At 41.6% G+C, this 23823-nt stretch overlaps 3 protein-coding genes across 3 annotated transcripts in view; 1 reads left to right on the forward strand and 2 right to left on the reverse strand.

Annotated features, from left to right (window-relative positions):
• The window catches only part of LOC118428137 (growth hormone-regulated TBC protein 1-A-like), a gene marked incomplete in the record, with an annotated part of 7731 nt that extends 2814 nt beyond the window's left edge, over positions 1 to 4917 (reverse strand). Inside the window, 6 exon segments of the mRNA XM_035838121.1 lie at positions 415 to 483; positions 991 to 1115; positions 1856 to 1967; positions 2483 to 2529; positions 2841 to 2995; positions 4803 to 4917. Of these exon segments, the coding sequence (XP_035694014.1) occupies positions 415 to 483; positions 991 to 1115; positions 1856 to 1967; positions 2483 to 2529; positions 2841 to 2995; positions 4803 to 4858 (564 nt within the window).
• Positions 4918 to 5638: 721 nt separating this feature from the next.
• Positions 5639 to 13420, forward strand: LOC118427418 (neo-calmodulin-like). Its single transcript, XM_035837217.1, has 6 exons — positions 5639 to 5742; positions 6602 to 6725; positions 7689 to 7826; positions 8900 to 9070; positions 11576 to 11653; positions 12350 to 13420. Exons 1-6 carry the CDS (start codon positions 5740 to 5742, stop codon positions 12415 to 12417), a joined length of 582 nt encoding a protein of 193 aa, XP_035693110.1. The 5' UTR covers positions 5639 to 5739; the 3' UTR covers positions 12418 to 13420.
• LOC118427417 (protein piccolo-like) lies at positions 13319 to 23235 on the reverse strand. The gene is made up of 8 exons (XM_035837216.1): positions 22876 to 23235; positions 21541 to 21662; positions 20856 to 21035; positions 19235 to 19303; positions 18301 to 18451; positions 17237 to 17821; positions 16377 to 16805; positions 13319 to 16021 (listed from the first exon to the last, which is right to left on the reverse strand). Exons 1-8 carry the CDS (start codon positions 23012 to 23014, stop codon positions 15738 to 15740), a joined length of 1959 nt encoding a protein of 652 aa, XP_035693109.1. The 5' UTR covers positions 23015 to 23235; the 3' UTR covers positions 13319 to 15737.
• Positions 23236 to 23823: the final 588 nt, after the last annotated feature.

A 23823-nucleotide genomic window follows, 5' to 3' on the forward strand; every position in this document is an offset into this window, starting at 1 on the left:
CTTAGCTAGAAACAGTTTTTCGGGGGATGACCATCCCATCCCCAACAGTGCTCTCCCTGTGCCGCTTACCACATGGCTTCACTGTGGTAAGATGCCCCCTACGCTATGACAAAAAGACCTGGAGATAACCCTGAGTGTAGTGCCAAATGATATGAACATTCCTACCCTCTACACACTAATATTCTAAGTGTAGTAACTTTGAGTTAGTGGTTAAACCAGTTTTTCTAGTTAGCTGTACTTGCATGGAATTGTCCTGCTAGTTCATTCTAGTGATGCTGAAGAAGAGTGATGGATGTCACTCGAAACGTCCGGAAGTAAATATCCGTTTTTTATCCAGTTGTAGAGATTGAATTGTATTTGAATAATATTCTAAGTGTAGAACTAACCAGGTAAGATATCCTCCAGCAGAGTGACCAGCAGCCAGAAGGCCTGTTCCTCATCCTTCAGGATCAGCAGGAAGATGGCCACTATAAAGTTCAGGCCCTGGAGAATGGCAAGGGGGGAAGAACACTGTAACTCAGTGGTCTTCTGACTGGAGAGAATAAGACTGTGGTGTTTGTTTCTTGGCATGGCATATGGTTAGGTAGATACATAATCGAGAGGTCACAGGTTCAATACCTGGTCATATATATAGCTACAAACATTGTGTCTGGGAAAGGCACTTTAAGTGGCTCTCACTCTAGATCTACCCTTATGTAAAAATGGTTACCTGGTTGGGGAGAGGACACTTAAAGGATGTGAAAGGAGAGCTAGGGATGGTCTCAACCTTTCAATACCATTCCCAACACACAAACCCCCATATGGCTTTGAAAAGGACCTTTACCCTTTTTTCTAAAGTAGACCAAACAGCCAACTGCAACAAAAACCCAAAAGGTCCCTGTTCTTGTTGCCAGATTCTTTTCTGAGCTGGATTTAGACGTCTGAACTTAAATACAGTGAATGTAGCAGTTGTGACGTCTACCAGTTTGTTTGAAAACTAGGCAAACCCACCTGGCAGTAACCAACTGTCTTGTTGTGGTGGCCAAACGCGACCAGAATGTTGTACAGGGCAACTCTCTTACTCTCTCTGGAGGCGTCGCAGAAGTAGATGTTCTCCGGGAACGTTCTGTGGATATCTGACAAATAACAAACCAAACATCACAGTTAAAGCAAAACAGGAAACACATGTTCCATTTAGATGCCAGTATATGTAATCTATCTGTACAGATAGTATAGTGACCAGAACATAAATAACTAGGTCATCTTGTATTATAACAACATAATTTCTATTTGAGGTCTTCCTAGGATTCTGACGACAAAAAACCATGTCATGGGTTTCTTTCCAAGAGCATGTCTCTGCTGAAGGTACATTTGTGGTTGATTTGGGTGTCATCATTGCTTTACACCCTGATCATTCCATCATGCTTTGCACGTATCACAGTCATTTTGTAACATCTTATTTTAGGCTTTTCATTCTTTTAGTTTACATTCATTATTCTTTGTGTCATACTAGCAGGTACCAACTGAAATATATAGCCTGGTGGATTGAAAAGAGAAAAGTTCTATTTTGTGTTCTAACCTTTTGTTTTTTCCAAGAACTACCATAGGGTGGAACTCGTTGACATCAGGCACTGTAGGGGCTTCCTTATAAGATAGCTTTACATAATGCTTACAACTAATGCTCGGTCACGAGCTGACGCCGATGATGACAACTTGATGTGCAAAGGTTAATTGAGATAGTTTGTTTGGTGTAATACAACCAGCTGCTGCCACGCTACGTGCCTACAGAGCTGCTGTGTTCTGCCAAATGGCAGTTATGCTGGGCTAAACAGATACAGATATAGGTACAGGTACAGAATATGACACAGATCCAGACCTGTGTTGATGGTGTCTAACAGTTGCTGGTCCTTCTGTCCATTCAGCAGGCCTGAGTACACATCAGGGTTAGTCTCCATCTTGTGCTGGGCCCCGCTCACTTCCATCCAAACCTAAAACAATGGGGAAACAAATGACTAACTCTCCTCTATACCAATATCTGTGGCGCAAGCAGAAACAAACTGTTCACTGGGCTGTATCCCTCCTCACACAAGGAAAGAATCACACATACAGCTACTAGTACCTTCCTTGCAACATAATTCTAGTTGATGGACCCTACAGACAGTGGATACAGTAACGGATGTGACTGGATTCTGCTACTCCTTGTACAATGTGGCAAGTACTTTAAGTAGTTGTAACTAGATGCCAATGTCCAAAACAGGGCTGTCTCCAGCTTTCTGTTCCACTCATGATTATGATTTTGTTTGGGACCACATGTTATTAATTTCTGTTGTTAGTAACTTGTTACAATAAGTTACATCTGTCATTCTAAGTTCAGAAAATACACTCATCAAGTTCATGTCATGAAATTCTGCATTTTGGACGGATTTTTTTTTCCATCCCAACAACAAAATTTTTGTCTTGAGACGGAGGGATGGGTTGAGACAAAATGATAGAAAAGCCTTACCATGCCTCTGTGCTCTGCAGGAATGCCTTTTCTGATAAATCTCTTCACTGGAAGTAGGAAAACATCACTAGTTTTACAATAATGACTTTGACTAGTTTGGCACAACAAGAAGTTTATAACACTGTGTCACTCTAATATACATTAATTCATTCTTATGAGTTTAAAACAAAGCAATGAAATTGAGTCATTGTTAAAACACAAAATATATCAAGGAATGCATGAATGCAATGGATGATGGTAGAGTGCATGTAAGTCAATTCATTTTTTCTCATTCTAAACATGAATGAAACTGTGACAGAGTGAGTGAATGAGATTGTTTGTTCTTTCGTTTTGTATAAATTGTAAGTGAATAACCCACCCTTGAAGGACCTGTTGATAGCCTTCCTCCCCTTGAGAAGTCCGTTCCATCTGGAGGCCCTCCTGGCCAGCACAGACAGGTATCTGGACATGAACTCTTCATACGTCTCATAGTCAAAATCCTCCGGTCGTGTGAACCCGTATGTGTCAACTTTCCTGCAACAGGACACAACATGTACTACGATGTAGGTAGAAATACTAGAATATCAAACAGAGTTGCTAACTTGTACTTAGAGCACATAACACTTATTTCCTCACATGACTAGTGAAAATGAGAACGGTAAGGGACATCCTCCGGTCGTGTGAACCCGTACGTGTCAACTTTCCTGCAACAGGACACAACAGGTAGGCTGAGTATCAAATAGGGGTGCTGACTTGTGTTTAGGAGAGCATTTTACACTTATTTTCTGACTCGACCTGGAAAAATGTGAATGGTAAGGGATGTCCTCTTGGATGGGAGGTAAAGCTGGAGGTTCTGTGTTTGTGGAGAGCCATGCCACAAGCGCATTTCAGAATCCACCACATTCATTGAACACAGTATGGGTCCATCCCAGTGAGAGAGGATAAAACCTATCAGTCCAGTTTTACGCAGCTTGTACTTAGTTAAAAAGAAGTTGTCTGTTAGTGTTATGCCTTTAGGTGGTTTACCAGTAACAAACAAACGAGAAAAAAATCAGGTCATCTGTTTTACAAACTTGTGGCTTTATGGACGCTACAATACCAAAGGAATGTGGAAGTAGATAATAACAAATTGTTTACTAGGTTAAAGTTTAAGGGCTTATCTAAGTGCTATTTTATGTTTCAAGAAGCTTTGTTTTCTTGTTTTCCCATTTTGTGCACTTTTGACTTCTTACGTTATAACTTTACCAGATGAATGGTATAAATCATTCATTGAAGTATCTAAACTGAATACTAAAAAAAAAATTACAGATATTATTCTTTATCGACTTTTCAGTGCAGGAAACATAAACTTGTGCTACTCAGACAAACATTTAGTGTCAAAAACATTCAGGATACACAATTTCATTGATCCTAAAGTTCCTAAACCTAATTTCCCACAAGGATAGAATCTCCTCAATGAACATCATAACTGATGACGTCCATGTACTGTGTGCTATTTTGGAGCAGGACGTTCCCTTATGGCTGTTGGTCTGTATTTGGACATTTCTAAAACTATGTCCACAGTTAAAGGCTGGTCATCTGGTCATCATAATGAAAAAAATGATTTAAATAAACTTGCATAAATTTATTCAAGATTTAAAATTGCAATCTAGGCCTCTTTGTAAAGTCATGTGTTGTGTTCTTTTTTCGAGGACATATCACCAGTTTTGAAGTTTGTCGAAGTTACACCCTGAAATGTAACAAACCACACCCAAATGAACAACAAAGCACTGCAATCAACAATGCCCCACAAATTATAATATAATACCCTAGTGTAACGTTATACCTCCAACTGGTTTCACACACAATCGACAACCTAACTCAGTTTCAAACAATTTGGAGGCAAGTTTTGTACGTTGAAGCCATAAATTGTTGTCCAACATGGTCCTGTGTTTACCAGATGAATATTGTGTGTGTAGGAAGCTGTACTCTAAATGGCCCCTCCTTCCTTTCAGCGGGATGTCAAAAAAATTATGTATTTTTCTCACTTTCATATTTTTCACGTTTTCAATCACCGATTGTAAAGACAGTGATGATCATACAGTAGCCCTTTTCAGCGTGAATACAATGCCCACTAGTATATTGAAACCAACAGCCGCTCATATGTTTTCTGGAAGTTCAAAAATAATTTGTGAATGAATGACAACCGGCTTTTTTTTCCTCGCCCACAAACGCCCAACTTTCCTATGTTTTCTACGCCGTTGTAGGTCTCAAACACAACACATACTGAGCCAAAAGAGCCTGTTATAGTTACACATTACACAGACATATGTGGTTTAGCACAAAAAGAGTAAATTCTTACTCTCGAGTCGGTTTGACCAAAGGTTGCTGAACGTCATTTTCACCACTAGCCGCCATCTTGACCTCACTAACACGCCTACCTGTCACCGGGTGGTCTCACAGCGCCGCCTAGCAATAATGACTAAAAGTGCAGTCCATAAATTGGAACGAGCAAGCCGGTGATGGGGCATTTTTTGCGACCTACTAAAAAAAAAGCAACCGTGGTTCTCGACCAATTAAATGAATATATGATCATAGCAAACAAGGAATCATTTTTAAGGATTAAGATAAGCTGTACAATAATATATAATACATTGCGATTGGTAAATTAACAACTGATAACGCTTTATATGTTGAACCGAAATTACTTTTGTGCACCTTATGGTTTATAATAGATTCCATCCTTCCATATGGTCATCGTTTCATTTGCCTTCTTGATTTATCTATGAGGCACCCATCTGCTTGGCATATCCAGTGTACTAATGGTTAGATAAAGAGTGTAAAAAAGAAGTGCCAGACAAGAGAAAAATTAAGAAGCCATCCGATCAATGGAATTTCAATCTGACTGAAACCTCCTTGATCCCGGACATGTCCAAAAGCCGAGAGACGGCGGCGAATACCGACAACATCTGAGGAGATAGAACGAATCGATGAACCGTTTTTCTTTCACACACAAAATTAGTTTCCCCCTGGATAGAACGGTCACCCTACCCTTGGATGTTCCACTGATCGCCTCTTCCTAAAAGGTGAAGACGACAACTGTCCTGACCAAACCGGGACCGCAGGAATTCCTCGCCGAGCCGGGCACACATATGGTAGGGTGAGGTCAAAAGGGTAGAAAGGAATCTACAGTTTTGGCGCATCGGACCAAAATGAGAATATCTATTTTCTCCAGGGCATAAATTGGCTGGGACAGACACGGGTCCTCACATTAGGTCGTCCAGCAGAGAGGAACCATCATGGTAAGAATTCTCTGGCTTCTTATTGCTTTCACTTGAGGTATTGTTCTAAAGTGCATCCAACTCTATCAAGAGCAATAATTTCACGAGGTTTTAAACCTCGTGAAATTATTGCTCTTGATAGAGTTGGATGCTTTTATTGATATAAAATGCAAGAGGGACATAAGCCCAAGTTGAAAGAAAATATAACCTTTCTCCACTGAAGCTAAATCCGTGCTAGAAATATCGAAAATTTACAAGGTCACCTGGCATGCGTTTGACCTTCATTTTACTCTAGGCTACCAGTATTTGTATTAACTATAGACTAGATATCCATTCAATGCTGTGACAGTTTACACCTTCAGACTGTTGATCTTTGCTTTAATTCTTTTATGTATCCAATCCATCTTTATTCGGGGCGTTTTCAGTTTGGTCAGTATTAAGGGGGTTGGTTGGAGAAGGACGCCACAAATCCCGCATTGTGCCATGAGGGCTCATAAGACAACGTTTAACTGATGGTTTCCTTTCACGTCGATGCAAAATCCCCCATACCCATCGTGCGTTAGGACTGGTATTTCTGTAAACCTAAAGACATTCTCTTGTTCGTGCTGGAGTAAAGATTGTATCCATCCCTTTCTATATATATTCCCAGCCTGGAGGCCAATCAGAGCTATCGCTTACCTTTTACGCGAATATTCAAATCGCCTTAGACTATTTGGCAAAAAGCGATTAAGGGATGTAACCTGATCTAGAATATAATTGATACTTGTGTAATAAATACTAGACGTGTAATGATATGTCCAATGAAAAATGAACGGAATTGCAAATGAAGTGAAACTATGATTAAAGTACGCGTTTCTTACTCTTCCCCCTCCGGGTTAAGCCACCGAAGGCAGCAGCAAAGGCAGCTGCCAAGAAAGCCGAACCGGAGCCTCCGAAGGAAGAACCCAAGGCCGCTCCTCCGCCCAAACGCGAGGCCCCCAAGTTGGACGAGGGCGTCTTGGAGGGTGAGTCTCCATAGTTTTTTTCTTTTTCTTTTCTTAGTTAGATTCCAGTGAAGTGGACTAATCCCTCAAGCTTGCGAAACATGCCGGTTAGCATGAAAGATTATAAAAGGAAAATGTAAATGTGGCCCCATAGCCTTTTTTGGGACCGTAGGGGCAGTGGACTGTTGTCAGGCAATGTGTCTAGGACAAGGTATTGGAAGGCAGAGCCAAACCCTCTCCTTCCACCACCTTTGACCTCCACAGCCGAAGCCCGTTTTTACACCCGGGTGGAGTATTTAATGGAAAGCGCTTTTCCCAAGGACACAACGTCGATGGCATGTCATGAGATTTAAACCAAGGACCTTGACTGTTAAAAAGTCTCCTCACGCCATTTCAGAAAAAGCATTGTCTTTAAACAATACCTCCATCTTCATGGAGGTAATTAAACCGAAGGTTGACCTCTAAAGCATGCATGTAGGTATGCAGGGTTACGTATCAATGCTGAGCCACTGTTACCCCTTTTGGCAATAGTCAGTGATAGACACATGCAGTTACGAGTACATGCTTGCGCATCGAAGCTCTGTTCGAAATTCCTCTTTTGAAATACCACATACTCAGTAACTGATAAATCAGTAATGAAATTTGGAAAAGAAACAAGTCCGACAAACTTCCTAACAAAATATGTTTTAATAATAATAATAATACATGTAATACTAGTACGTTGATGGCAAATTCTTGCCCGTGGGCTAGTTGCAAACAGGTAAACAATTTCAAGCAGTATAGCAAGCGACTACTTTGGGCTAGAGTCAACTCTAAAATGTAACCTATTGAGTTTGGCTTCTTTTTCTGACAGTATGTTATGTATGGGTACTGTGATGTTAAGAGATTGGGATGGAAATTGGTAACCACTTAAAAGAATCTTATCTTTCTTGGTCGTAAAAGGGACAGGCTGAAATTAATGTACTGTTTCTTCTTGCTCCATAGACTTCAAGGACTGGTACACGTTGTTCGATGAGGTCGGAGATGGAAAGATCTACGGGCGGCAGATCGGCGACGTGCTCCGGTCGTTCGGAGAGAACCCCACCGTGAGCCTGTGTGAACAGTTCATCAAGGAGATCGGAGGTAGGTAGATCCTAGTCAGTGTGACACAAACTCTTCCTGTCCTGAGCTGTAACTGACCCCTCGCCGCCGAGGAAGCCGGTCAGATGTTGGGCGGGCTGCTATAAGCGTGCTTTAATCAGGCTACGTAGATTCAACTTCGCGCTGTTTGAATCTCTGATAGCTACGCCAGGTTCTGGCTGTTAACGTAACATTTCCAAACCGGGGCCCAGCCGGGCTGTTTGTGGAAACGGAAAATAGAAATGTGTACTTAAAGATGTAAACAAATAATTCCAATGACTATTCTCTTTACGTCTGTGTAGTTTGGTTTCTTTTTATCATACGTTTCGTTCGTATCATACGTAAGCTGCCCGGCCGGGCCCCGCTTTGGAAATTAGACGTAGGCTTTACCATGATCTGTTCGCCGTCCAAATGTCCAGCTAGACCGCGCTAGCGAAACATCAGGATAAAGAATACGCTCAGACCACGGCATGTAACCAGAACCCTATATTCTACATTACATATCATTTTGGACATAAAACAAGTGGGGTCTTCAACGAATGCTAGGATGGGCACACTCTGGGCCATCGACGTGAGATGTGTCAGAGAATATGGAGTAAGTACACCAAATATGTTGGTGGGATATAAATACGCCTTAGATAATTCCATGCCTTAATGCAGAAAACGGGCTGAGAGAGGGGGTGGGGTGGCTGGAATGTCACGAAGATAAAGGTAAACGGTTGTATGATGCCTTCAGTGCTGACTTTGCTAATACATAAAAAAGAATGTTGAATTCAGTGTGTTTTAATTGCAATATGAAACAAAATATATCATATAAGGTATATATATATTGTACAAGATAACGACATTGTGTCACACATGCATACCGGAAGTGTGATGTCGGCAAAAGGTCAAAGGTGCTTGGAAGTCGATATCGGCCCCAGTCTTGGTTGAGGGAAGGTTGATGGGCTCTGATGTAAATGGCCTCCTTCACTCCCCTGAGAACGTCCTGATCGAAAACTTGTTGGTAAGCGCCTTATTTTTTGTACGGATATACAGTTTCAAATTGTATCACAATACATTTTTTTTACCTTTAGACGACAAGCGGATAGATTTCGACACGTTCCTGCCGTACCTTGGAGAGGCCATGAAGTTCCGGGACCCGTTCGACAACTACGAGGCGTTCCAGGAGTGTCTGAAGTGTTACGACAAGGACGGGATCGGAGTCATCGACAGCGCCGCCTTCAGACACGGACTCTCATATCTAGGTAAGAACTACTGGTCCCTTTAGACACGGACTCTCATATCTAGGTAAGAGCTACTGGTCCCTTCAGACACGGACTCTCATATTTAGGTAAGAACTACTGGTCCCTTTAGACACGGACTCTCATATCTAGGTAAGGACTACTGGTCTCTTCAGACACGGACTCTCATATTTAGGTAAGAACTACTGGTCCCTTCAGACACGGACTCTCATATCTAGGTAAGAGCTACTGGTCCCTTCAGACACGGACTCTCATATTTAGGTAAGAACTACTGGTCCCTTTAGACACGGACTCTCATATCTAGGTAAGAGCTACTGGTCCCTTCAGACACGGACTCTCATATTTAGGTAAGAACTACTGGTCCCTTCAGACACGGACTCTCATATTTAGGTAAGAACTACTGGTCCCTTCAGACACGGACTCTCATATTTAGGTAAGAACTACTGGTCCCTTCAGACACGGACTCTCATATTTAGGTAAGAACTACTGGTCCCTTCAGACACGGACTCTCATATCTAGGTAAGAGCTACTGGTCCCTTCAGACACGGACTCTCATATTTAGGTAAGAACTACTGGTCCCTTCAGACACGGACTCTCATATTTAGGTAAGAACTACTGGTCCCTTTAGACACGGACTCTCATATCTAGGTAAGAGCTACTGGTCCCTTCAGACACGGACTCTCATATTTAGGTAAGAACTACTGGTCCCTTCAGACACGGACTCTCATATCTAGGTAAGAACTACTGGTCCCTTCAGACACGGACTCTCATATTTAGGTAAGAACTACTGGTCCCTTCAGACACGGACTCTCATATCTAGGTAAGATTCAAGATTCAAGATAGGGTTTATCGGAAATTGCAGTGTCTTGCACTGAATTACATCCAATTGACACAAGTTAAAATAATCGTGTCTAACAATTTCACGCATCTTATAAGATAAATCATGTATTACAATAAACTAGACAGTTATATCTAGTCTTGGATATCATTCGTATATACATAAATCAAAAAGACATTCGCCGAAGAGCAGAGTGGTGACATAACAACAATGCTATTTCAAGCACACTTCTCCTGTCTATGTTTTGACTATCCATCTAATGGATAGTCGATAGCGTTTGTAACAACCAAAAACGAAAAAAAACCTTTGTACATGTACTTAATTAAAACTAGTGCACTATGCTACATCGGCGTTCTGCTTTGCAGTTCCTCTGCAATCAGCAAAGCGCGTGGTTCCACCATAGATCCCTCCTCCCTTCCGATGTTCTTGAAATGACCTTGACCTGTTAATGGCTTTAACAGAAATATTCTTGTCCACTCGGTTATATGGACAACACGTCACGTGACTGACATAAACGGACGTTGATGGAATGTGATGTCGTATGTATTTCAAATTAGGATGTGAAGGGGGATTTCGTGACATCGTTTTCCCTTTATGTGCCAGCCACAGCCTCCATAGTAGGCTTCGTGGATGGACTATTGTTTAACACGAAGAGAATGGGTGATCCGGTGCGCTTAGCTCTAAAAGCGAGTCGTAGTGAAGCCGCATATCACTATCAGATTTCTACAGATAACTACGCTTTGGAAGAAGAAAAAGGGCATGGAATGGAGAACCGTCCCTTGGTGGGGTGGGTGGTGGTGGGGGTGGCGGTTCACAGACAACATGAACAAACTGCCTCACACCGATGTTCTTCTTTTCCCTGATTTGGGATACTGCTGCAGACGACAGGGACGGACTGTCTCACACCGACGTTATTCTTGTCCCTGATTTGGAGTGCAGAGTGGCCTGTTAACTACAGACCAGGTCTTTCTACATCTCCAAAACAGGGCCCAGAAAACTTGCAACGAGGGCCACAACACATTTATTCATAACGTCGCATTCTCTGGAAACGTCACATCCTTTAGTGCTGAACAACAATCAAGGATGTGTACATGTTGCCATGCATGTCCTTGGTGCTGAACACCATTCGCACATATGTTGCCATGCGTGTCCTTGGTGCTGAACGCCACCCACCCACATGTAGGCATGCATGTTCTAGGTGCAGAACGCCATCCGAACACATGTTGCCATACTTGTCCTTGGTGCTGAACGCCATTCACACATATGTTGCCATGCTTGTCCTTGGTGCTGAATGCCATCCAATCTAAAGTGTGCAGAGGTTCATAATTACTGGTGCTGCATTATTACATTCTTGCAATCCATTTTGATGTCTTACAGTACCCGGTGGAATTATGATAGTTGACGCTATTCAGAGGACCAAAATAATGATTTTTGATACGAGACAAAAATTAAATACACGTCCATTACCGCCCACGACATGTGGATAATTGACCATTTTTGTGTGGCGATTGTTTGTGCAGAATGATTGACCATTTTTGTGTGACGATTGTTTGTGCAGAATGATTGACCATTTTTGTGTGACGATTGTTTGTGCAGGATGATTGACAGTTTTGTGTGACAATTGTTTGTGCAGGATGATTGACAGTTCTTTGTGACGATTGTTTGTCCAGGAGAGAAACTGAAGGATGAGGAGATTGAAGAACTGATGGGCGGACTGGAGGATGGGGACGGCAGGATCAACATCGAAGGTACAGGAGAACGCATGTAGCCACTCCTTTAACTCTAAGGGCACAATCCGCCGTACGTGCAATTTGTTCGTACGTTTTTTTCGGGGGGGGGGGGGGAGGCCACGTCCGCCACGTATTTCTAAAAACGTTCAGGTTGTACAGGGCAGGCGCGTCGCCCATACGGGCACGTGCGGGGGGCGAATCCGCAGCCCTTGCCTGCACGTAAAGCTCTACGGCGTGTCTGCGTGCTCCAAATCCGTTGTATTCCCTACAAGTTCGTACGGAGGCGGTACCTACCACTTACGGATCCCAAAAGATTGCCCATGTTTTGGCACGTACGGCGGGTTGTGCCCTTAGCTCGACTCTCTGCTTTAATGTAGTAGGTAGGTAGGTTTAATGTAGTTATTACCTTTGGTGGCTGAAAAATTAGAACTTGTGGGGTGCGGACTTAAAGAAGTAAGGTATTGTACAATAGCCGGCTTATTCCTATTCTAGCTCTGGTTTGCTTCACTGATAGCTTTCTTCTTTTGAGGTCGAAAAGGATGGCCTTTTTACAACTACTTTTTTTATATTAACTTTTACGTTTACTGTTTCATAGAAAATATCTTTGATCATCAGCCGTGGAGCCGTTTCTACTTAGAGAATGAGAGATAGAGGGGGACTAAGTCATCAGTAAAAATAACACCCTGCTAAACATGCATTATTTTTCCCTTGCAGAGTTCTGTACCTTCTTGTTGAAGGAAGGGAAGGATACAGCAGAAGAGCCAAAAGAGGAAAAGAAATAGACCAGTACCAGGCATCGCATCCCACTATGTTTATACTCTGCAAATATCTAGTTTTCTAGACACCTGCTTCCGATAAAGAAAACGTAATGCCGAATTTCGAATACAAAATGGATATTTCGTACGACATTATTGACTTCTCCACTGTTTACGACGCTGCTTTGTTCTTGTAGATCTAAAGTTGAGATTTTAAACAATGTCTTCAGTATGATTGTTTGATATAAATCAAGGAGGAAGTAGATAAGACACATGACGCAGGTCTTCAGAGTAAAACCGTCTGTCTTTCGTCTGTCTGGGGGCGAGGTGGGGGGACCTCCGATCCCATCTTATATTTCTCTTTCTTTCTCTTTCCTTTTTTCTCCGAAAAAAATAAGAAAAAATACGGACCAAACCCAGTACTTTAATTGGTAAGGGAAGGTAAGGAGTTCGTCTGTCTGATGAAGGAGCTAGTGGGCCCGGCAGGAGAGAGTGGGCTGTGAAACTTTACCCTGCTGACCGAGCTACGTTTTACCTGAAACTGTCGTCTGTTTGTCAGTCTACTTTCCTCTTGTGAAAAATGATCGAAGTGTTCAAAGACTCATTTTTTCTGAGAACTATCTTTGAGTGGAACTCGCAGTACAGTAGAAGAATCCTTACTATATAGCTTTAAACAACGCTTGTATTTAGATGTATAAAGGTTTGATATGAAGAGTAGTTCAGTGTAATATAACCAGCTGCTGCTGGGCCGAGTGCCTGCGAAGCTGGTGTGTTATGCCAAAGAGCGGTTATATCGTCTATACAGATATGGAAGCTGGTGTGTTACACCAAAGGAAGGTTTTACCGGCTATACAGATACAAAACCTTGTGTATTACATCGAACAGTGGTTATACCAATAACATGACAAATCATACTACACACGGGAGCCGGCTTCAGGGTTTTATCATGTAAAAGTACGCAAAATGGTAGTACAATGTACAAATGGTATGAACTGCTGAATACAACATTAAAGTTGAGTGAACAAAGTTATTTGAACTTATATTGAATTTGATTATGCAACAATCAAACAGTTACATGGGCTATATGCTGTTAATATACATATATGCAGCCTTTGCTCTTAACATATCTCTTGAATAAATTCTAAAGTAACAAAATCATATTGTCAATATCATGCAACATGCAAGCATACAGCCTTGACAATCATTAAATACAAATGGCTTAACTTTAGAAATGTTTTAAAGGGCTAACTTGAATTACTTTTCACAGTAAATTCAAGTCGTACTTAAACAACAAAACATGCACTAACGTTTCAATAGATGACTCGCAAGCTCTTGCAACTACTCCCTCTGTCTACCTACAGAAGTACTACATGTGTCATTTCCAAATAGAGAACTGTCACATGTTCAAGTAAAACATACACAATGTACTTTCAACATTGAAAATACTTTGTCTAGAAACCTACCCTGGCCAAAATGCAGCAGTCAGTTTCTTTATAATGTCTCAGTACAAATTGCACATGAAGCATATAACAGGCATTAATATTATTTCAGATATGTTGGCAAGTATTTTTGTTAAAGGAAGTATAAATTTATACCAACAAGGAATCTGAGTTATGGCATTACAAATAAGGCAAGCAGCCAAAACAGCTGGAAAGCCTTTTAGATGTATACATCTTTCTAAAGGTTGGGCTACAAATATATTCAGGTATTGTTGGTATGTTCTGCTAAAGGACACATACGCTCTATAAAGTGTTATAATTAGGATATTGTTACAACAGCCTTTTGAAGACCTTTCTTATTTGCACATGGTCAGAAGAAATTATGGCTTTCTGTAAGAGGCCCATTCAATGGACCACATCATCAATATGGGAACAAAACTGCACTTAACTGTTACACAACTATTTCAAAGTGAACTTAACTGTTAAATCAATGATGTGATCTCAGTAACAAACATAAAAGTTACAATAATATAGAACCGTGAGTCTTAGAAACACAACCATTTCTAAACTCGAATAACATTGTACAACACTTTTCCAACTTATTCCAAATACCAGAACATCAAAACCTACATCTTACTTTAGAAAAGAAATGTGTGAATACAATATCATGTTTGTAGTAGTCAATGTATTTTGCTGCCAGCTACATTACCCAAACGTACGGATCATATAAGGTTGATATGTAACATTATGAGAGAAGCTTTTATAATCTTGCTGGTTTATCATGGATGTAGGTAACTTCTTTATATCACGTTCTGTCTTACTAAGGTTTGACACGAGAATGAAGTTTCATGTTGATTGTTAACATATAGTAGTAGAGACTGAGCTAAAAGTTGGTTCCAACACAAAAGTTAAGCCCATAAAACTTTTTACCATTCTACTAGGTGATTGGCATTTTAAATGTCGAAATTTTAAAAATTGTTTGCAAACGTTTTTAGCTTTTGTGGTGACCTCACCACTCAAATTCAAATTGTGGCCTGTGGCCACACAGCCATAAAAATAAGTCCCAGTGAAAATAAGTGAATTTTGCAGTAACTTGAAATCTGAAGAAGACCATAGCACAAGTGAAAAATTTAACATGCTAACCTTTTGTGTTGGAACAAAGTTTTAGCACTGTGCTGTAAATAAAGCTAGTTCACCTTTATCTGCGGGTTAACCTATATCCGTTGTTTTTCAAAACAGGGTATTTAGGCACATCAAGCCGACGGGCGATAGTTTTGAACTGCAATATACTGACAATACTGAAATTTGAAACCAACGTCTGTCAACGTAATATCCCCAAATACTCTGTTGTTAAAAGCAACGGATAATGGTTACCCAATGGATAAAGGTGAAGTAGCGTTACACATCAGTCACACAGGATTACCTACATATACGTTTCCTACATTTCAGGCTTTTTAGATTCAAAGTTCAACAGTATCAATAGAGGCACTAAATACTTGGCATTACACTACACCTAACTATATCTACAGCCTGGGTCTACATGTGCATAGATGGTTGTGCTTCACTATGTCTTTACAAACATCTGCTGTGAGGTGAGGTAAACAATTAGCCCACTACATGGACAATAATGTCCTAATGGTAGTATAACATATATAAATCTTCTTACTGTAGAGAATGAAAATGAACAGTAAAATGGGTATACTACAGGTAGGACCATATATTTTCGGAATGGCACAAAACATGCAGGTATTGTTTTCAATCTATTAGTAAGATTTTGAGAAGTATGTTTAGGAAATCAAATGGCTATTCTGGTATCTAGAGTTGGCCAACTTTCTGCAGCAAGTTTGAGAAGGAAATCCTTTGAAATTTTATTGTCACAATACACCACATGATGTGTGTTGTAACAAACTAGGCTTCAGTTTGCAGCTCTTCTTCACGCTTTGCAACAACTACCTTTGCAGCATCCTCTTTACCGTTTTTACTGGACAACTTGTCCGTGTCTAGATCCTTCCTCTCACTCCCAGCCTCTCCACACTTTTCCTTCTCAACACTGGCTGGATTCTGATTTTCCGTGGCATCTCCACTGCCGGCTACAGTAAATGTGATCCCACCACTGTCTTGGTCTGGAACTTTTTCAGTGTCCTTGGACGGTGCATCTAGCCCTTGTGTCAGTTGGCTGCCATCACCATCACCTAATGATAAAAAACAGAATAAATCAGTGAGGATATCAGTAAAATGTCTTAGTTTAATGTACCTACTGGTACAAACGTTATTGACTTTCTTCATTCAGTATGCAGTGCAAGACATTCCCTTTTTTTGGTAAGGAAACATTTCAGTCAACAGTATCAGAAAAACATGCACTTTCCTTGATAAAAGAAAGGAAATAACACAAGTACACTACACACATAATCTGTGGAGTACACCATGAGAAACATGCCAGTGCCAGAGGGCCACTGAGGGTCATCTTTTCTTGAAAATGGAAAGCAGTATTGCTAAGAATGTGGGATGAAACATGAAAATTTCAAGAATGTTTATCACTTCACTAACCATTATGTTGAATCTCTTCCTGTGGCACCCCATCCACGATCTCCACATAACTGTGGTCGGACGTGACCGAATCGCTCCTCTCCAGAGCCGCCTCCTCTCCTACAGAGTCTCCTGAAGCCTGTCTCATCATCAGCGCATCCGACAACTGTCTGGCAAGAGAGCCATGGGGCGGACGACTGGGCTTGCTCGGTTGCTTAGCAACATCCGACGTTTCCGTAGCAACCTGAGAATCTTCTGACGGTTGCTGGGCAATATCTGTTGTTGGCATGGCAACGTCAGGTGGTTGCTGGGCAGTGTCGTTGGATTGTAGAGCTTGCTGCTGAGGTTCGGGTTTTGGACCGACAACAGTGTTGGGGTCGATGTAGTTGTCTGCCTGCACGTACGGTTCACTGTAGTCCACACTGTCATCTTCATGTGAGGCTGTCAGGTCTGGAAAAGGGATTCAGATTACAGACACAATCATTCTGTATGAAGACACTGTGTTGTAAATTATGAAATGTTTGCTGCATTTTAATTTTTAAGTGTTTGTGATAAACTCTTACTACTTAAATATATATACTACAAACTCACACCATATTTGTGAAAGCGTAAGAGGTCACTTTAATTTCATTGCTTAGTTGAATGTCAGATTGCCTTTGCAGATGTCAAAGGGCACAAGGGAGCATCCACTTGTGTTGGCGTTTGCAGACTTATTTGCTAGACGCCTCATGAAATGGAACAATCCAATACAATCATTCTGCAAATCTTTCACAATAACAAGTCAATTTACTGTTAACTATTGCAGGCTCTTCTGAATTGACCATTAAACATTGCCAGTACATGTACTATTGTTCCCCATGCAGACCCTCATATAGATATACCTGGTCTAGGGAGTGGTGCGGGCGGCCTGTTGGGTAGAGTCGCTGCCTTCGGAGGGGGCGGCCGGGCGGGGGGGGGACCCTTCCCAGACTGCATCCTCGTCAGCCTTCTCGGAGGGGCTTCTGATGACGAAGTTCCCTGGTCATCTCTAGCAGACGGCGAGGCATCTCTTGTGTGAGATGGAGGATGAGAAGGGGGAGGGGGGCGGCTCGGGGTAGTCTTGGCAGTTGTTGTTCCTTCTGGTGCTAAGTTTTGGCTGGAGTTTTGAGGGGGTGGTGTAGAGGGGCCGCCGTCTTCAACCTCTGGACTAGTGGGAGGGACTACCTCCTCATCAAAAGGATTTTTTCTAATGCTAGCCCTGTCGTCCCCTATTCCATCTGCTGGAGTGGTACTGTCCTGGATGTGCCCTGTGGCTGTCTGTGGAGAGGTGGACTGTACCATGTGGGTAGAGGGGAGAGAGGGTTGGTAGGTGAGGGGTCGGTAGGTGTGGAGGGTGGACCCTTCCTCCTGACCCCCCTCTTTGGGAGGGTTCTGCATGTTGAGTTTCTCCGCCACTTCTCTGACAAGTTGGACTCCTTTGTCATCCACTATGACAAACAAAACAAAACAACAAACATTTAATATTTCAGAACAAGTATGATAGGCTAGAAAAACTGTACTTGCAATTCTTTTTTTAGGGGGGGATTGTGAAACCTTTCCTGAAATCTCAACTTTTTAAATCAAATCTTTAGAAAAAATCACATTGTGACAGAAAAGAAGCTATGAATAATAGATATTCTAAACACAAAGAACTTGTGAATTAAGCTTTTTCACAGTTCAACTGTGTATGTGCAAGTCAGAAGTGAAGGCCATCAACTACATTGTAGTAAACAGTTCTTGCCTAGACCATGCTTAACACAGACATGTTTTATTTACATGTCAGGGGCCTTAAACTTTGGCCCTGTATCTGATATCCTATAAATAGACTTATTGAGGTCATCCAAAACTGTGCTCTTGTTAATCACGAAGAAAGCTTTCCTTGTTTCTAAAGGAAATGACAAATCCACAGGTGTCATGAAGAACTTACTACTCTTCATATCCTCAGGTGTCATGGGAGTGGGGACGTCCGGGATGAACTCCGCCAGCGCCTGCTGTGTGGTTGCTAGGTTACCGCATCTCTGGTGGTACAGCTGCATGTTGTCTGACAGGGTCAACAAGGCAGCCTTTACCTTCCCAGCCTGCAATGCAAGTATGCACATTTTCCAATAAGTTGCAAAGTTTTCATTTCTACAGCTTGCATTTTTTTGTGACCATTATAAAATCAGGATGATTTTAAGAATCATGGTAATTTGATGTGCCACCTTTACCTTCCCAGCCTGCAATGCAAATATTCACATTTTTCAAGTCACAAATTTTTTTAACTGTTCAATACAAATTGCTTTTTTTTGTGACCTTATAAAATTATTTCAAGAATTATGGCAATTCATGCCTCTAAACAGAAAACTGTCAGCTTATTTTTGATGTTATTATCATTTTTTGTCATTCCATTTATAATGGAGTGAATGGGAAATGTTTGGATTTTCAGAAATTTATACTTATACCGACTTATGTGATGCAATACGTTGCAATGCCTTGATGCAATACGTTGGATTCTACTGCAGCTAAATCCAGGTTGTAAAGAGTAAATTTGGTCATTTTTGCAGGGACTTATTTCGAAGTAGGAGTGGAAAGGAGGTACTTCAATTTTGCAGTCAAAACAATACCATAGATCAAAACACATAATTCATATCATTAAAAAATCTTGCTCTAAATGCACACCTAACTTGAAGTCATTCTTGACAGATTAGGAAAGTAGCAGTATTTCTATAATATCTCTAAATGCAGAGTTGCAAATCATGTCCTAAGTGCTCTATAGAAAAAATTCTGTGCATGAGTTTCAAGTGCTTAAAGGGAAAGTAAGAGTCTGAGAGCCCCTTGGCAAGTATGCCAAGCATAAACACATGTACTTGACATTCCTGTACCTTGTAAACTTCAAACTTGGTCTTGGCTATCTGGTACTTTGTCTGGGATTCCTCTGCAGCTGATACGGCCTGGAGAAAAACATGTAAAGTTACAAAAGGCCACAGCAAGTTTTCTAAAGCCACAGAGGAGGATGGGAAAGAACAGAAAATAAAGAATTTATTGTATGGTATACCATGGTCTGGGTGTTTAGTAATTTGTTTAGCATTCCTATAGGCTACCATGGCGTTACAGAAAAGAGCATGCAGACCCTCATTATACATGTACATATAGCTGGCTTAATCTTTAAGCTTCCTAAGGCCTAGGAAAAAAAATATTGTGTTTCCTGTTTCCCTACCTACCCTAAAAAAAACCTGCCGACCCTAGACTTTTTTGGGGGGTGGGCAGTGGAGTCACATAGCTTCCAGTTAGAATTTTTATTTAGCCTGCTTCCTATTGAAGTAAAACACTGCTTGTCCCATCTCATCATCGGTCGACGTGATCAAATGTAGACATGTTCGCACATGTCTACACACAACGGGGTTATACCGCCCCTTACGGGGTGACATACCCTTTCGTAGGCTAATTACAAGACGGGGATGCGCCAGGTCTCCCGTCCGGGTGAATGATGTAATTCACCATGTGGCTGATACGAGACAGAGGTTCGCCAGGCCTCCATCCGGGTGATTTGAAGTGAATCACCAACTCCCGACAGAAGGATTTGCACCAACGCACACCGCACCATCGCACGTGTGGGGGTTCTTTAACGTGCATGGGGTATGGCTCTCCCCATACACGGGACCTCCATTTAACGTCCTATCCGAGGGACGACTCATTTTTCACTTGAGTAAAGTGAGGAAAGTCGTGTAAAGTGCCTTTCCCAAGGGCACAAGACCGGCAACACGGTAGGCGGATTCGAACCGGCGACCTCTCGATCACGGGCCGAATACAATACCACTGTGCTACGCGGCCCCCATCTAATGAAGGATAAATGTATCTATCATGCACAAAATTAAAGTTTGACATTGAAAGACAAGTGTCATCATGCATTTCAGTTTACTTTGTTCAACTGTATTGTAATATGTATCAGTAGAGTTTTGACCAGCCTAAAAAAAATACAAAGAAAAAAAAAAGATAATCCCTACCTACCGACCCTAATTTTTTCAGGACTGAAACAGGAAACACAACATTTTTTTTCCTAGGCCTAACTACAATGAAAAATTCTGCTTTCTGGAAGTTCCTGTTTCAGAATAGTTAAGTTAACTTCTTGAAACAATAAAGGAAAGTGTTCTGCTTCCTGGTCATTCTGCCTAGTTTCACTATCATAGCAATAAACAGTTTAATAAGAGAACCCTGTGTGGAAGGGTGTTGCTTGAAGTTTGATTTAGTCAGGCTAGATGTTACATCTGCTTGGAGAATACTGTAAAATTTAATGCATTTAAGTTCGCGGGGATTTAATTTCGCGGTAGCGGGAAAAGGGACTTTTCGCGGTGGATTTAAGTTTGCAGTAACACCATAGACTGCAGTCTAATACCATAACAGACAAATGGTCGCGGTGGTTTTAGGTTCGCGGTGAAGTGGTCACCACGAAAACCGTGAACATTAATCCACCGCGAACATTTCTGCATTTACAGTACTACTCACCATGGCCACCTCAGCCTGCATGGCCTCCAGCCTGGCTCCGTCACTTCTCTTCTTACTGTGCTCCGTCTGCTTCCTGAGTTTCAGAACCTTCCCCTCGCTCGTTTCCTTCACCTTCTGGATCTCATCCAGCAGTTTCTGCTCGGCTAGCACCTCCTTAAAGGCCTTCCTGTACTGTAGGTACTGTGGAAATGGGAGTAGTAACATTTAACGTTACATGGTTAACAGAATAACAGTTGTGCCATTTACATGGTTAAAAGATTGATGGCACACCCATTGCAACATCAGTCCAAAGTCAACAGCATCAACTCCTTGGCCAAATACAATGTAATAAGAATCCTTTCATAACATTTGAAGGGTTTTTCTAGAAAACAAATGGCACAAGGTTCATGGTGTGGAGTTTTAAAGTTTAAATGGGACATTCTAAGGCTTCTTGAGGGGGGAATGCATTTCTATTGTGACCTTAATGGTAGCATCGCTGGTCAATTTGACTAATGTTGTCAGAGACGAAACTGCTCCCTTCGGTAAGGGGTGTGTTTTCCAGTAAAGAATACAGCAAACAAAATATTAATTTCCTGTCATAAATGTAAAACACAATAGTAATCTGCAATGGCGTTCTGCTACTGCAGTAGTCCAGACACCCTACAACAGAATACCATATTCATTTTGGGGTGTTTTCAGCCCTCACCTGATCAGCATACTCCGTTGCTATCTTGTCAGCTAACCAGTGGATCTCCGCCTGCCGTACAGACACCTCCCGTATCGTGAAGTCATCCTGGCACTTCGAAAACTTCAGGAGAAGTTGGGACTCTGGAAACACAGGAATATAATGGATAACATATGACAAGAACAAGGTTAGCCACACAAATACAATAGATAATGTATAATCTCTAGTCTAAATTTAACACAAGTGTAGGGTTAGCCATTCTATAAGTATGGTACATTGAAACCAACATGATGTAATGTTTGTGAAGTATGGTAAGAACAATCAATAATTTGTAGGTTGGCACCAAAAATTATTTTTTTTTTTACATTTGACATTTAAAAGCTGAATATGCCAAATAGCAGTTACCCAAGCAACTGGTAAAACAAAATTTCTTATTGATAGGAATATCTGTCAAAGATGCATGAATTTTTTTTATTGTACAATTCATGTTGAGAGGAAAAAAACTTTCAATAGCATACAGTGTTACATACAGTGAAATATTGTAAACCCCTATGTGAACCTCCTACATCTCACAATCACGAGGCATGAAATGGTGGATGAGGTCAGAAACATCAACAGCAAAGGTCACGGTTAGAGAAATAGTTTACTTAATGAGGGAACTTTCAATAATACTTTGTACCTGGTGAAAAATATTAAGCAAATAGTATTATTTTCCACAAGAAAATCTCTTGATTTATGTTTGTTTTATTTTTCCAAAATTCGCATTTGTTTGTGTCTGGACTTTTGCATTGAGTCCTCATATTCTGATCCCCCCGTAATAGGCAACGGAAGGTCCCTTGTTCCAGTGTGCCCAACAGTGTACTGCTATGGACGTCACTGTTTATACACAGGGTTGTGGCTGACATGGGATCAAAGGACCAAGTCACACAGATTACATGGCTCTATATGCAAATCTAATTGGCTGGCAGTTGTTTCTACACAAGCTAATATAAGATTCCACGTAACAGTTTTCTGCTCGTTTGAAAGGGAAGATGAGTGGGAACATTTATAAATGTTTCGTCATGTGGATAATTTGGCCCAGAATCAGTTGCCCAACCCTTGTACCGTTAGATACTAACGTATCAAAATACTAATGCACAGGAAAAAATGGAAAGGATATGGGTTGTGCTAGGAAGTAAGACAACAAGTTGTTTAAACATATGTTCCATTTAAACGGTTGCTTTTGTTGATATCAATTATTCAGGGTGCCATGAACCCATTTGGCCATGACCCTGCCTTCAAGGATTCAGGGTAGGGTCTGCCCCCCTCCCCACTCTTTAATATAGGCGATGTTTTCTCACACAGCTATGTACTAACCGTTGTTGCTGGCTGCGATGTATTTACAGAGAGCTTCGTGGGTTTCCTTCTGGGCGTGCAGCAGCTCCACCAGCTCGGAATGCCGCCCGATCCCGGCGGGGGAGAGCGCCTTCACCGCCCGACGAATGTCGCGAATCATGCCGATGATCCACCCAGCGCGATTTCTCCCAGAAAATAAGAAAACGGAAGTTGTTTTCACCGAAGTCTCATGATAAGGAAGGGTCCTTGAAATTCCGTGAGGTCCGGCACGCGCGGGGAATTTAAAACGCGCGCGTATTTTGTGACTTCTTGTCACCAGAACTTCACCAAACCATCTCCGATTTCATGATCCGTTCTGTCAAAATTCTCAACCCGGAAGTCCCTACCAGCGGAAAGTAAACACTTCCGGGTTGACTCTCCTCACTTGACCTGTGCAGTTTTTAATCTCCAAGCAGATCCTACGGTAGCATAAGATAGCATAAAAAGCTGCCAGAGGAGTGAAGCCGGGCTAAGAGCAGGAGTGCGTTTGGCTACCATTGGCTGATGACTCCCTTTGGCCAGCCGCATATACTCCTTATTAGCCAGTTAGCCAGCTTTGATGCTATCTTATGCCAGTGGTAAATCTGCCTGGCCGGGTTATACACTAAACGGTTTTACCGAATCGTGATTCAGGCCATACTGATTTGATTATTCGGATCACATCCACTGAGCGTCTCAAACTGATGTAAGCGCGTGGAGAAATGGCTGGCAAAAAAGCCTTAATTTATGGTGAAAGTGGTAAGGAAAATTAAGCAAATGACTGAGCACAATGCACAAATAGCATACTAAATTGCAAAAGGCAGCTCTAGATACAGTCAAACCTGTATTAGGGGCCACCTCTGCAGAGGGGCCACCTGTCCATAGTGGCCACTTATCTACAAGTTGCCACCTCTATACAGAGGCCACCTGTCTATAGTGGCCACATCTGTC

The sequence above is a fragment of the Branchiostoma floridae genome, chromosome 12, assembly GCF_000003815.2.
Source record: "Branchiostoma floridae strain S238N-H82 chromosome 12, Bfl_VNyyK, whole genome shotgun sequence".
Lineage (NCBI taxonomy): Eukaryota > Metazoa > Chordata > Leptocardii > Amphioxiformes > Branchiostomatidae > Branchiostoma > Branchiostoma floridae.

Excerpts from the sequence above, each read along its gene's own strand:
- LOC118427417 (XM_035837216.1), bottom strand. The coding sequence starts at position 23,014 with ATGATTCGCGACATTCGTCGGGCGGTGAAGGCGCTCTCCCCCGCCGGG. Across the intron at positions 18,452-19,234 it reads CCAAGTTTGAAGTTTACAAG|GCTGGGAAGGTAAAGGCTGC; the intron begins GTACAGGAATGT and ends CTTGCATTGCAG. Across the intron at positions 16,806-17,236 it reads CGCACCACTCCCTAGACCAG|ACCTGACAGCCTCACATGAA; the intron begins GTATATCTATAT and ends TCCCTTTTCCAG.
- LOC118427418 (XM_035837217.1), top strand. Across the intron at positions 7,827-8,899 it reads GTTCATCAAGGAGATCGGAG|ACGACAAGCGGATAGATTTC; the intron begins GTAGGTAGATCC and ends TTTTACCTTTAG. Across the intron at positions 9,071-11,575 it reads ACACGGACTCTCATATCTAG|GAGAGAAACTGAAGGATGAG; the intron begins GTAAGAACTACT and ends TTGTTTGTCCAG.